Consider the following 13,689-nt stretch of genomic DNA (forward strand, 5'->3'; position numbering starts at 1 on the left):
TCCTGTTTTCTAAAATACCTATCCAGTGGTCCTGAGACATAAGGCCAACCTCAGGAGACTTTTTCTATTTCTCTTAGTCAACCTAGACACATCTTCAGTCATCTCCAACTCTACTCACATTTTGTTCTTTCAACCCTAATCTCAGAGCCTGCTTCTTATTTCTGCCATTTCCCACACTCCTGCTTCTTTTCATAAACCCATAAAATCTCTCCCCTTTTGGCCCTCCTAGCTCTGGGCCAAGTTTCTTCCTCTTTCCTCAATTCTTACCCCTATTCCCCCATTCTTCCCTCCAGTTTTCAGTTCTTTCTTTCTCATGCAGCCTTTGATTCCTACCCCACCAAAAGAACTAAACCAAAACAAAATCAAAACAAAACAAAAAAACCCCACAGTTAACAGCACCTCAGAACTCAAATGGCTTCTTTATTACTCAACTGTTAGTTCTATTACATTTGTTTATTCAATTTTATTAACTTCTAAAATATATCAGGATAAATAGAGAAATTTATATCTATCTATATATGTAAAAAAAGCTGGTACCTAATGTGGCACCAGTAATCCTATCAGCTCTTACATTGCATATCCGTAGTATAGAGAAATGTCCATTTCTCTTTCCCTCTCAATGAAAAATTGCATTTTCCCCAAAGAGGTGTATTTGGCAGCAATCTCACGCTCTTGTTGGGCCTGCCTCTTCATGGCCTCCCGCTCTGGCCTCTGCTCTTCTGTGATGGGCGTTGACATGACTGGCTCAGGAACATTGGGTTTCCTCCATGGAATTGGTTGGAAGCTGAAGTCTTGGAGTAGAAATTGGTTTTGAGACTTGGGTGGAGACTGGTGCTTGGTCACAGCAGTGGAAACGGGCTTCTGCTGGAGAGAAGCACAAGATGAAGTTTTGTAGGGTGCAGGCCTAGAAGCCGGAGCCTGAGGGACACTAGGCCTGGTAGAGTTGGTCAGACCTGGTCGGGTTGGGTTGATCAACATTGGACGAGCTGGTTTGGCAGGACCTGCCAAAGATGCAGGAGCTGGCCAGGCTGAATTGACTGCAGTAGGTTGAGCTGAGTTAGTAGAACCAGGCCGGGCAGGGTAAGCCACAGCAGGCCGGTGTGAGGCCAGAGGCTGTGGCCTCCGAGAAAGAGGCTGAGCTGAGTTAGTAGAACCAGGCCTGGGCAGGGTAAGCCACAGCAGGACGGTGTGAGGCCAGAGGCTGTGGCCTCCAAGAAAGAGGTTGAGCTGAGTTAGTAGAACCAGGCCGGGCAGGGTAAGCCACAGCAGGACGGTGTGAGGCCAGAGGATGTGGCCTCCGAGAAAAAGGTTGAGCTTTAGGCTTGTCCACGGTAGGAAAAGGCAAAGGTATCAACTTGACCTTCCCAGGAGGTGGCAGCTCATACTGGGATGGAGATGGACACTCTTTTTCAGCATTGCCATCTCGTTTCTGGGCTTTGACTTGAGTTTTCTCAGGACCCTTACCCCCACAGCGGGTATTCAGCCATGGCTTGATAGCTGAGGATGGCCTGGGGTCTTTGAAGTTGCCTAAACGTCCCGGGGCCCGAGAGGAAGAGAGTCCAATTTTCTTATCATCCTTCTTCCCCAGTGCATGAAAAACCTGCACAGACTCCAGCATGTGCATGCCGAGGCAGCTTCGGGGCTTTTTAAAGTCCTCTTGGTTAAACTCAAGTTGATTTTTCTTCCACTTCATCTTGGGAATGGTTGACTTCACGTCTGCCTTCACTTTGTTCCCTGACTGCTTACTCTCTTCAGCTTTCTTGGAGCTGTTTTCTCTGGTCCTTTTGGTCTTTTCCTGCCCATGGCTCTTAGTTTTGCTGATTCCGCTAGATGCAGGCTTCTGAGGTTTGCTGTTAGAATGCTTGGCTGGGTTTGCAGGAGCCCTGTCACTGAATGTAGCATTACAAATAACCACTTCTCCCCCTAATAGGCACTCTGGGTTCTTTGCCTGGATTTTGGCCTTGGGAGCATCACTGACAGGCTCAGAGATTTTATGTTTGTTATTCCTGGGTTGATCAGAGGGAGCCTTTATGATACCCAACTTTTCCTGCACCTGATTCACCTTGATGGTTCTGGTATCTGTGACTTTGATCACCGTGACATCTTTCGGTTGATCTAAGTTTTCCAAAGAGTGAAAGAGCTGGGGACTGTCAATATCCTTCACTGGCGTAGCGATGTTTGCAAAACTACTGCTAGATTCAGTCTCATCTTCAAGTGTCCCAAGGTCCTCAAAACTGAGGCTATTCTTTCCCAGATCAGTGTTTTCAAAACCAAGCAGCTCCTCTTGGCCAGTGGGATCAAGGCAGGCCAAGAGCTGGTGAATATCAGGGATTTCTAAAGGGAGTAGTGGAGAATCTTGGTTTTCTAATGGGATCTCATAGGCATCCAGAGGCTCTGAAAGCTTGGCTTTAATATCATCCAAATTCTTATTCTCCATTTGTTCCTGGCTTGGAGCTGGAGACAGTGCCAGGAGATTACTGGAACTCTGGACTGGAGCAATCATTGAAATGTCCCTAAGTTCAGGTGGTGTGTTACTCTCAAGTATCTGGATATTTCTGCTACTGCAGGACTTGGGGAATTCTGGAGTTTGTGACAGACAAAATGTCTGACTTACAGGTTGTGATCCCAGGGAATTCTCCATCCCCAGGGAAGTCTCCATCACTACAAAGAGATCAAGGAAGAAGTCAGTCCCTGGTAAGTGAGATACTCCCCCTAGACACCAATATAGCAATCATGTACCTTTCAATGACGGACAAGGCATTTCTACTAGCTTTTGAGGACCATGGACAGCACCCTATGCTAGGAGATAAGAGGTGACTGTTCTAATTCTTACTGGAGATCATTTGATGTGATTGATTCATGGTTTTCTTTGTATTTCATAGAGTTGTTATAAGTCAAATAAAAAATAAAAGTCACATTTTTAAAATATGAAATGTTTGACAAAGCCTAGCATTTTCATTTAGTGCCCTTTCAATTCTCCTCACTTTCCTGAGAGAATAAGAACACTTCACACCGTGAACTAGGAAAGGAAAGGGGTAGAGCTCTTCCTGAAGAAACACACAAGAAAGGACAGAGTCTTCACCTGCTTATTCTGGACAGGATTTTGGAATGCAAGGTCTTAAATCCTGGTGTAAATTAAGGAAGTGAGGGAAAATTAACCTGCATTATTGTGATAAGAGTTCTGAAAGATTTCCAAAGAGACTATTGCAATAGGTCAGAGAAGGGAGTTAAACAGTGTGGTAGTATGGGGGATGGATCAGCTAGAGCAGCGAAAACTCTTGGGGTTCTTGCACACATAGCATAGATGATCATCACAGTGCCCCACTTTCCCACCTGCATTAGGTGCTCTTATATAGAGTCTGAAAACAGAAAGCACTGAGAGAGGGTAGTGGTTTTTAAAGTCTCGGGATCTAAATTCTACCTGTCTGTACACCACTTCCCAGCTGCAGATTTGACCCATTTTTGAATGCTGATCTTACTTTTTTCCTTCCCTGCTGTTTTGTACTCACCTTGAAAACTTGTTTCTGTGATGGGTTGAGCAGGCACAGAGTAGTAGATTCCAGAGGTGGAAGCTGGTGGTAGGATATTTGTGGGCTGAATCTCTTTGAGTACCATTACTATTTCTGGTTGAGGGGCAGCGGTCCTACTTCCTGTGTATGACACTGTGCCACAGGTTTGCAGGCGGGGGTCAAGTTCTCCAATCAGTAAAGGACCCAATGTGCCTTGATTATAGTAATATACCTGGCTTCCTTCCTGGTAGGGAACTGAAAGACTATGTCCCTGATATGGAATCTGAGATGGTGTGCCCTGAACAAGGCTGGCAGAAACTGATGGATACAGAGAGACCATGTTATTGGCATCTGAAGTTTTATCATACTGGGCTGCCATAGACATGGAAGGAATAGCTGCATCCTGGTCAGTGACAGTCACAGTCAGGTCTCTGAGTAAAGAGGACTTCTTTTCACTGCTTCCTGCCATGTTCCACTCAAAAATACCTGGATGGGAAGCAGCTGAAGTGGAGATCTGGCTCTGGCCAGAAACTCCAGGCAACATAGTGGTGTTAGGATGTTGGTAATGGTAGGCACTTTCCAGGACTGGCTGGAAAGAGGTGCCAGAGGCTGATGGCAGTAGCCATGCTGAACTGATGGCTGGAGCAGAGACTCTGGAGAAGTTGCAGGTGCTTCCTGTTAGGGGAGCTGTGCTGCTCACCACAGGAAGAGAGAACTGCAGGGGATTTAGAGTTCCAAGTACAGATGGATTTTGGAAATTTTCTGTAAGAAATAAGAGGGTAATGAAATGATCAGTAAGACTGATAAATTCTCACTATGTTGGAGGATCAGCATTATCTTAAAGGTCTTGCTATCAGGATGCCTCTAGTGTCAAGACTTACTGAGATAGTGAATTAGACAGCCTGTGATGGTTGTAAGGGCTGGAGCAGTTTGACATTCTTCTGCATTAACTGCCTATGCTCCTATCTTGGGCACAGATGTGCAGGGGACCCAAGTGGTGTGGTTCATACATTGTTCTCTAGGCCAGAAACAATCTTCTTCCTGCCCTATCTTTCCCGTATGCCTGCATTAGTGTTGACTTGTATGCTATTTCCTAGAGTGGAAGGATTTTAGAACTAGGAGGTCCTTAGAGAACTTCTAACAGTCTCATTTCTAGAGTAAGGAAACTGAGGGTCAGAGTGATCAGGTTGACTTGTTCAAGTTTTCTCATTATGTTAATATCATCACCAGGTTTCAGAACCTAAGTGTCCTGACTTTCTCACCAGGACTCTGCTCTGACACTGCCAGAAACCAGGAGAAACAGCCCTTCTGATATAGGCATATATATATATATATTTTTGTCCATTAGAAAAGAGTACAGGTTTTATCACTGTAATCTTCAGTGTCTCACTCTGTGCAGTTCCCATGCTATTACCTACAGTTCGCATAATGCTCAGTCCAAGTTGTAAATTTGGGAGGAGGTGGGGCAGGTAATTAGGTTTATTTATTACTTTTTTTTTAATGAGGGTACTGGGGATTGAACCCAGGACCTTGTGCATGCTAAGCATGCGCTCTACCACTGAGCTATACCCTCCCCCACCCAAGTTGTAAATTTAAAGGATCATTTTTACCCTCTTCAAGCCTGGTTTCTGATCCTGCCTCAAAATGATTACTTGAAAGTGAATTTCTTTTTTGGGGGGGGGCAGATAATTAGGCTTATTTATTCACTTAGTTTTAATGGAGGTACTGGGGACTGAACCCACAACCTTGTGCATGCAAAGCACGTGCTCTACCACTGAGCTATACCCTCCCCCTGAAAGTGAATTTCTTAAGTGCTTTTTGAAAGAAAAAAGTTATTTAACTCTCTGAGCTTCAAATTACTCAACCATAAAGTGGTTGCAACAGCAACAATGATAATAGCAGTAATAATTAATACATAAATTAAAGTAATATGTTACATATGATTTACATGGAGGAAGATATAATAAGTTCTGGAAAGATAGAGAAAAATCATGAAAAACACTTCACATAACTAAAAAGAAATATACAGCTATTAATGGAAACTGGGGTAGGTAGCAAGAATTAAAGCATAATAAGTTTACTCATAAATGAAGTTCTGTGTCAGACAAGCAATATTATGAAACTGAATATTGTCTGCTCTATTTTAGTGAATACTATTAACCAAATAACACAATAGAAGATAATTTTGAATGAATTCCTAGCCAATACATACAGAGATGATATACCAGTAAAAATGTGTAACAAGCAATAAAATGCAGTAAATGTGAATGTATAAGTAGTCACAATATATGCAGACAAACATTTTAATAAAAACTGGTTCAAAGCAGACAGCAAATTAATAAGTGTGAAGGAATTCCATTATTGAGCTCATTCATATTTTTCTGAATATTACCCAGCAAGTAAGAGATATTAAGCCTAGTAGAAATGTGTATTTTAATTAATATAATCATATAATAAGCAGAAAGGAAAGCTTTAAAAGTATCATGAAGGTTTTTATATTTATCCTAGAACCTAGATTATAATCATCTTCAACCTCTAAGAAAGTGACATCCCCAAAGTCTGAAAAACAAACAAAAAAACTACTAGAATCCAATTAAAAGAGCTTTCTAAATGTAGGTCCCAAGAGTACTCAAAGGACTCCAGAACATTGTTTTAGATCAATGTGGGTTTAGAGATGGGAGGCTTGATTTTCCTCTTTGTCTTCTTAGTAGTTCAGATCTAAAAGTGGCATTGATCTAAAAAGATGGCTGTTGAAGAGGAGAGGGTATAGCTCAAGTGGTAGAGGGCATGCTTAGCATGCATGAGGTCCTGGGTTCAATCCCTAGCACCTCCTCTAAGAATAAACAATAAACCTAATTACCTCCCCTACCGAAAAAAAAAAAAAAAAAAAGAAAGGCTGTTGATCAGTGTGCTCTCTGTGTTCAGAAGGAAGTAACTGTAAAGACGAAAAGCAGCCTTCCCTGAGAGCCTACCTATCATACCATCCTTAAAATTTTCATTTTTAATAGGCCAAACATCTACATAGTTTAAAAATCAGAATGAAAAGAACACTGAATATCAGCCCCCTAGATAACCATTTTTGTTAGTTTCCTGTTTACAGGAAGCATCATTTCTAAAATATATTTCAGAAGTGTTTATATTCAAAACTGTCAAGTGCCATCTGTGTTCAGAGAGGCAATAAAAGAAAAACACTGAGTCTGACTTTGCTGATGAGCTGTTTCCCCAGTGATACCCTATTCTGGCCTTGCTTTCCTTCCTAGTCTATTAATATAAGCATTTACTAAAAATCAACTTTGTTTTGCCCTGTTCTGAGCAGATTTCACTCTATGCCCTTTCTGCTTTAATTTAAAATCTTTGGTTCCTACCAACATTCCCACCAAACTGCTTTTTCTCTTGAGAGAGCCTCCTTGCTCTCCCTTTTTCTATTTTCTCCTCCCTTTTGGTCCCTGTTGGCTTGTGCTGATAAAAACAATCCCAAACTTCCTTATTTTTGACTATATGCCTCCCTAGAGCCCAGTCCTCTCCATCCTCTCTCCTTATTTTCTTTTCAACTACTTTAGATAGAAAACTCTAAAACATGTGAATAGTACTTTTTGAACAGCATGAAATTTAAAATACTTAACTTGAAACCTTAGTGGAGGGGGACCATTACAGATGAAACATCTTGGCATATATTGCTAGCTTTCTACAACACCTGAGTTTTCTCTGTTTCTGATGGAACACTCTCAAGAAGCCTCTGATTTCATTTTCTACACAGGTGCCCTTTAAGCCTTAATATTAGAGAAGAAAGGGACCAGAGAGACCAACCAATGTAATATCCTAGCATAACAGACGAGGGGAAACTGACTTTGAGAATCAATGACTTATCCAAAGTCACGCAGGTGGTAAATGTCTGAGCTCATTTACAGTTTTCTGAATATTACCCAGCAAGTAAGAGATATTAAGCCTAGCAGAAACTGAAGTCAATTCTGAAATTAAGTCTCCAAATTTCTAGCTCAATACCCCGCCCCATTATTCCATGCTGTTTTGAATCTACTACTAAGTTTAGGGCAAAAAAAAATCTAATGAAGAACTTTGAGAAGTTTCTTTCCTTACCTGACATGGTCAGAGAAGAAGAAATATCCACTGCAGATATGAGCGACGAGGATACGGTACTAGAGGATGGCTGAGTGGCTGAAGCCAAAGAGCACATGTGTCCAGTATGAACCGGTCAGTGGTCACTGGTCACTGGTCACTGGTCACTTGCGATGATCCAAACTTGTTTACAGATAGCTCCATGGAAACCCCAAGATTCTACCAGGTGGTGGTAGGTTTGGTGGGAGAATGATGTCACAGAACAGGTAGTTTAAAGGTATGAGATAGCCAATAGGGAGGTCAGACTCCCAACAAGAAGATGTGATTGGGCAGAGAGAATGCAACAGCTAAATTTCTGAGCTCTGGGGAAGTGAAATCCTACAAGACAGACTTACTTTCTTCCAGGCTTTTATGTTAGGGAAATCATCTCAACATTTCTTATAGATGTTCATTATTACAATTAACTAATAGTTACTTATATTCCATACAGTATTATATCTTATATATTATATACGTATAATTATATACACTTTATTAATTTCCTTAGAAAGGAAAGAGCCTCTGGTTTGAACAATTACAGTTGTTCTGAAATCATATCAGTTTATCTGATTAGTGAACTTGCTGCAGCTTTTTAGGAGCAAAAGAAGGGATTAAGGAGCTCTTTTTGTAACTTGGTTAAAGAGTAGGGTGAAGTTTGTTGAGTGTATATTGTGGAGAATGAAGTGGTCCGAGGCTCAGCTCTTTTCGTTTCTTCTCCTTGAATCCTACCTTCCTTGGGCTGGGCTGGGCTGGGCCCGATTGGACATGCATTTCTTTTCTGATCTCCTCTTTTCTTTCTTTCTCTCTTCCTCTCTTTCTTTCTAGGCATTGTTTCTGGGACAAGCCTTGATCTTGCATTCTTACTCTCATGACTGTTACTTCTGTCAACTTCCAGCAGCAGGGTCTTCTTTTTAGTGCTCGATGCTTCACAGAATAGACTGTCCACTGGAAGTAAATACCAGAGAGCTAGAAGACACAGCTGGTTGCAAACCTTCCCTCTTCCAGCCTTTGGCTGCAATTCTTTTGCTCGTAATTTGCTATCTCTGTCTCCTTGGGCCACCCAGGCATCCTGCCATCCAGTTCTTTTACATGTGAGAAGCATTCTGGATACTGTCCCTTCCCCTCCTCACATAAGTATATCCAGTGTGGCAGTTACTGTGGCCTCCTCCCCCTTGCAAACAGCCATTATAGAATCTTGGACCTCTAGGATTCTCTGCCTTGCATGCTTGGATGCAAGGCCAGGCCAAATGAAGAGGAGAATAATTAGAAAGGAGGAGGACATTCAGTGGCAAATAGGGAGCAGGCAAGGTGAAAGGGCACAGGAAAAAAGAGGTTCATGTGGATTTTTCAGTTTCTATGAAAAACAAGTTGACACATTTTGGTCTCATTTTGTATTAACAGAACAGCCAATTGATAGACAGATAGAGATACAGATTTAGATATATTTATGCAGCTAGATCGTGCAGCAACTGCCATGAATTCTGTACACTAAAGAGAACAATCTTACATGTATTTTTTACTTTGTTTTATGTCATATTACCTTATTTGTATCATTCACTGGTATGTTTATCAAACACAGATTTTTTTTTTTATTTCTTACTTTTCAAAATCTAATTAAAACTTTTTATTGATGTTTTTGACACATAACATTATATTCGTTTCACTTTTACAACATAATGATTCAATATTTGCATATATTGCAGAATGATTAACTCAGTAAGTCTGGCTAACAGCTGTCACCACACGTAGTTACAGAATTGTTTTCTCTTGTATTGAGAACTTTAGATCTAGTTTTTTAGCAACTTTCAAGTATGCAACACAGTATTATTAATTATAGTCACCATGCTGTACATTACATCCCAACAACTTATTTATTTTATAACTAGGAGAGTACCCTTTGAGTCCCATCACCCATACTGACCACCTCGCCCGACCCCAACCTTTGGCAAACACCAATCTATTCTCTGTGTCTATGAGATTTAGTGTTGGTCTTTCTCTGCCTTATTTCATATAACATGATGCCCTCAAGGTCTACCCATATTGTAGCAAATGGCAAGGTTTCATTCTTTTTATGGCTTAATAATATTCCATTGTGTATGTATATATATCACATTTTCTTAAGCCGTCCATCCACTGATGGACACTTAGGTCTTAGATTGTTTCCATTTCTGGGTTATTATAAATAATGCTGCAATGAGCATGAGAGTGTATATATGTTCTTTCAATTTAGTGTTTTCATTCTTTTCAGATATACACCCAAAAAGTGGAATTGCTGAATCATATTGTGGTTCTATTTTTAATTTTTGAGGAACCTCCATAGTGTTTGCACCAATTTACTTCCCCAAAAACAATGTACAGTGATCCCTTTTCTCCACATCCTCACCAGCATTTGTTAGTTTGCGTTCTTGGTAACAGCCGTTCTAACAGATATGAGCTGATCTTTGGTTTTGATTTGCATTTCCCTGATGGTTAGTGGTGTTGAGCCTGTTTTCATGTACTGATTGACCATCTGTATGTCATCTATGGAAAATATCTATTCAGATCTGCCTGTTTTTAAATTGAGTTGCTTGTGTTTTGGCTGATGATTTTTTTTTTTTTGAGTTCTTTACATATTTTTGATATTAATCCCTTATCAGAAACAGTTTGCAAAAGCTTTTTCCCAGTCATTTGCCTTTTCATTTTGTTGATGATTTGCTTTACTATACAGAAGCTTTTTTGTTTCATGTAGTCTCACTTTTTGCTTTTTGCTTTTGTTGCTTTTGCTTTTAGTGTCATACTAAAAAAAATCACTGTCAAAACCTATGTGAATGAACTTGCCACCTATTTTTCGTTGTAGGAGTTATATGGTTTCACGTTTTACATTCAATTCTTTAATCCAGTTTGAGACAATTTTTGTGTATGGCATAAGATAGTGGTCCAGTTTCATTCTTCTGCGTGTGACTGTTCAGTTTTCCCAACACCATTTATTGAAGAGACTGTCCTTTCTCCTTTGTATATTCTTGGCTGCTTTGTCATAAATTAATTGACCATACATGTGTCAGCTTATTTCTGTATTCTTTGTTCTGTTCCATTGATCTATGTGTTTGTTTGTTTGTTTTAGCAATATGAAAATTTATTCTTTAATACTGCAGTAAGTCCAAAGGGAATGCAACTCACGTGACTGACTCAATTCAATATGACCGCAAATTACATCCTTCAGAGCTGCCCCTTTTCCTATACCGCCATCCGTGGAGTTGGCTTCCTCCATATGTGTTTGTTTTTAATGCCAATACCATACTGTTTTGACTACTGTTGCTTTGTTTGAAACCAGGGAGCATAGTGCTTCCAGCTTTGTTCTTCTTTATCAAGGTTGCTTTTGCTATTTGGGGTCTTGTGGTTCCATACAAATTTTAGGATTGTTTGTTCTATTTCTGAGGAAAACGCCATTGGAAATTTGGTAAGGATTGCATTGAATCTGTAGTTTGCTTTGAATAGTATGAACATTTTTAAAGTATTATTATTCCAATCTATAAGCATGAAATACTTTTAAGTTTATTTGTGCCTTCTTCAGTATTTTTCATCAATATTGTGCAGTTTATAGTGTACAGGTAATTTCCAAATTTATTCCTAAGTCTTTTATTCTTTTTAATGCAATTGTAAATGGAATTGCTCTCTTAATTTCTCTTTCTGATAGTTTATTATTATTGAATAGAAACACAACAATGCTTTGTATCCTGAATTTTTTATTAGTTATAACAAGGTTTTTTTTTTTGATGGAGTCTTAAGGGTTTTCCATATGTAATATCATGTAATCTGCAAATAGTGACAGTTTTACTTCTTTCTTTCTGCTTTGGATGCCTTTTTTTCTTTCTTCTTTTGCTTAATCGCAAGCTCTCAGCTTTTTACTGTTGAGTGTGATGTTAGCTGTGGGCTTGTCACCTATGGGCTTTATGATGTTGAGGTACTTTTCTTCTATACCCACTTCATTGAATGGTTTTTTTTTTTTAATGGCAAAGAAGGTTAAATATTTATTTCTTTATTGAAGTATAGTCAGTTTACAGCGTTGTGTCAATTTCTGGTGTACAGCACATTGCTTCAATCATACATAAATATACATATTTTCATATATTCATTCATTTTCATATTCTTTTTCACCATAAGCTACTACAAGATATCGAATATAGTTCCCTGTGCTATACAGTATAAACTTGTTCATCTGTTTTAGATATACCAGTCAGTATCTGCAAATCTCGAGCTCCCAGTTTATCTCTTCCCACCTCCTTCGCCTCTGGTAATCATAAGTCGGTTTTCTATGTCTAACACAGATTGTTTTTCAATGCTCTGGTTTTTTCTACACGGTTCTGTCTTTGTCATATTTTCAAGGAATCTGACATTGTAAGACATATTGCATGTTTTTCTCTTGACAGTTGTTTATTTTGAAGCATCGTGAATTAACTTAATCTGATGGATTTTTATGGGGAAACTTAAAAAGGGGTCTGTGAAAAAGGCACCGTGATGAGTTGCACTGTGCACCCAAGCGTAAGGAGCAGATATCGGCTGTCAGCCCGACTTGGCCTGGATTGCTCCATTTTTGTTGCCCTGGTTAGTGCTTTTCTCACTAACCACTCTTGCAACTGTGACAACATGAGTTATGGCTGAGTTTCTAAGGATCTATATGTGGAGTAAGCTGGTTTAAGTGAGGAAATCTATGGACCTAGTCATTTTCATTTGTGGTAAGCTTTCAGGGGTGCACAGGTCGATTTGTCTGGGGACTTTCTTAGTACCAAGAAGATAGCTCATAGATGGGACCTCCAGACACATATTTAATTCACAGTCCTGTTTTTCCTATTATGAGATATGAGTTTTTTTCAGTGACAAGGAATGATATTTATCTGAGAAGAAATTGTGAAATTCATTGCCGTGTAGAGGTATGGCTCAAGCTTTTAAGTTTTTTCCAAGGTATTTTTTCCCCTAAGCTTCATACTCTAGATGGTCCACTACCCTGATACTAGTATGTAATGTGAGGCTAAAAACATATACTAAATTCCTGCAACCCACATCAGTCTCTCTTTTCTGTATATTGCCACGGAAATCAGGGGAATTTATAGCTACTGCAGGTTAGGGTAGGTGGTGTGAGATTGGGGAGAAGTATGGTTAGACTAATGTTGATAGCAGTAAAATGTTTACATATTAAAGTATTCAATTCAAACATTTAATTCTATTTAGGCAAACCCTTAGTTAGGCCTTTCCTGGTTCCAAGCCTGTACAACTTACTCACTCTCTCTAATTCTAGTCATTGAACTTTAGCTTGGATGCTCAGCATCATCTTAACCTCTAAAAGAATCTTATGTATAGGAGGAAGAAACTAAAGCGCTCCAGTTCAACACTTTGGAACTTAGCATCAAGCCCTGCCCTGACTTAAAGCCTAATTTTTATAGTTAGGGTATTGTTTCGTCCCATAGATCCACTTCCTGCATTTTGTACCCATCAGGGTAACTGACACATGTCTTGGTGTAACAGACCTAGTGCATCTACCCCTGAGGCTCTCCCTAACTCTTCCCATTGGCAAGTTTTGATTTAATTAAATACTGGAATCCTTCAAACCCTATATGGTACCTGGAGCCCTACCAGATACTGGTAGGTTTTGTTAGTATCAAATACTTAGCTGTCCAGTGCACCTATATTTTCCATTCCAGTGTACTACATACCCATGAAGGAATTCTTTTGCCTCATGTTGACCCCACTCCCATCCAAAGGCCTATTCTTTACTAGTTTCCATACTTTCTGGAAACACTGTTATGCCCAGGTTTGGATTTTTTGTATTATAACTATGACTGATTTTATTCCCACTCCACGCTCATATATTTTAGCAAATTGGAAGTATAAGACCAGTATAGCTTCTCTAGTTTCTGAAAGAGTTATATCACGTTTTGGATATTGTCATTTCTTATACATATTTGTATCATTTGTACTTTTTGGCCATCATATGCCTTAGATTTTTTTCATTAATTGCAGAAGAATATTTTATGATTTAGCACCAGATTTGAATGTGCCTAATTGTGAGTTTGCAAACTGCTGTGCTAACGTA

The 13,689-nt window shown here is 39.6% G+C and overlaps 1 protein-coding gene across 1 annotated transcript; it reads right to left on the reverse strand.

Moving 5' to 3' along the window:
* Positions 1-567: 567 nt before the first annotated feature.
* On the reverse strand, positions 568-7,882 carry C15H2orf78 (chromosome 15 C2orf78 homolog). The gene is made up of 4 exons (XM_006176141.2): positions 7,605-7,882; positions 3,510-4,271; positions 1,296-2,661; positions 568-1,120 (listed from the first exon to the last, which is right to left on the reverse strand). Exons 1-4 carry the CDS (start codon positions 7,699-7,701, stop codon positions 568-570), a joined length of 2,778 nt encoding a protein of 925 aa, XP_006176203.1. The 5' UTR covers positions 7,702-7,882.
* Between the last annotated feature and the right edge of the window lie 5,807 nt (positions 7,883-13,689).

The sequence above is a fragment of the Camelus ferus genome, chromosome 15 (assembly GCF_009834535.1).
Source record: "Camelus ferus isolate YT-003-E chromosome 15, BCGSAC_Cfer_1.0, whole genome shotgun sequence".
Classification (NCBI taxonomy): Eukaryota; Metazoa; Chordata; class Mammalia; order Artiodactyla; family Camelidae; genus Camelus; species Camelus ferus.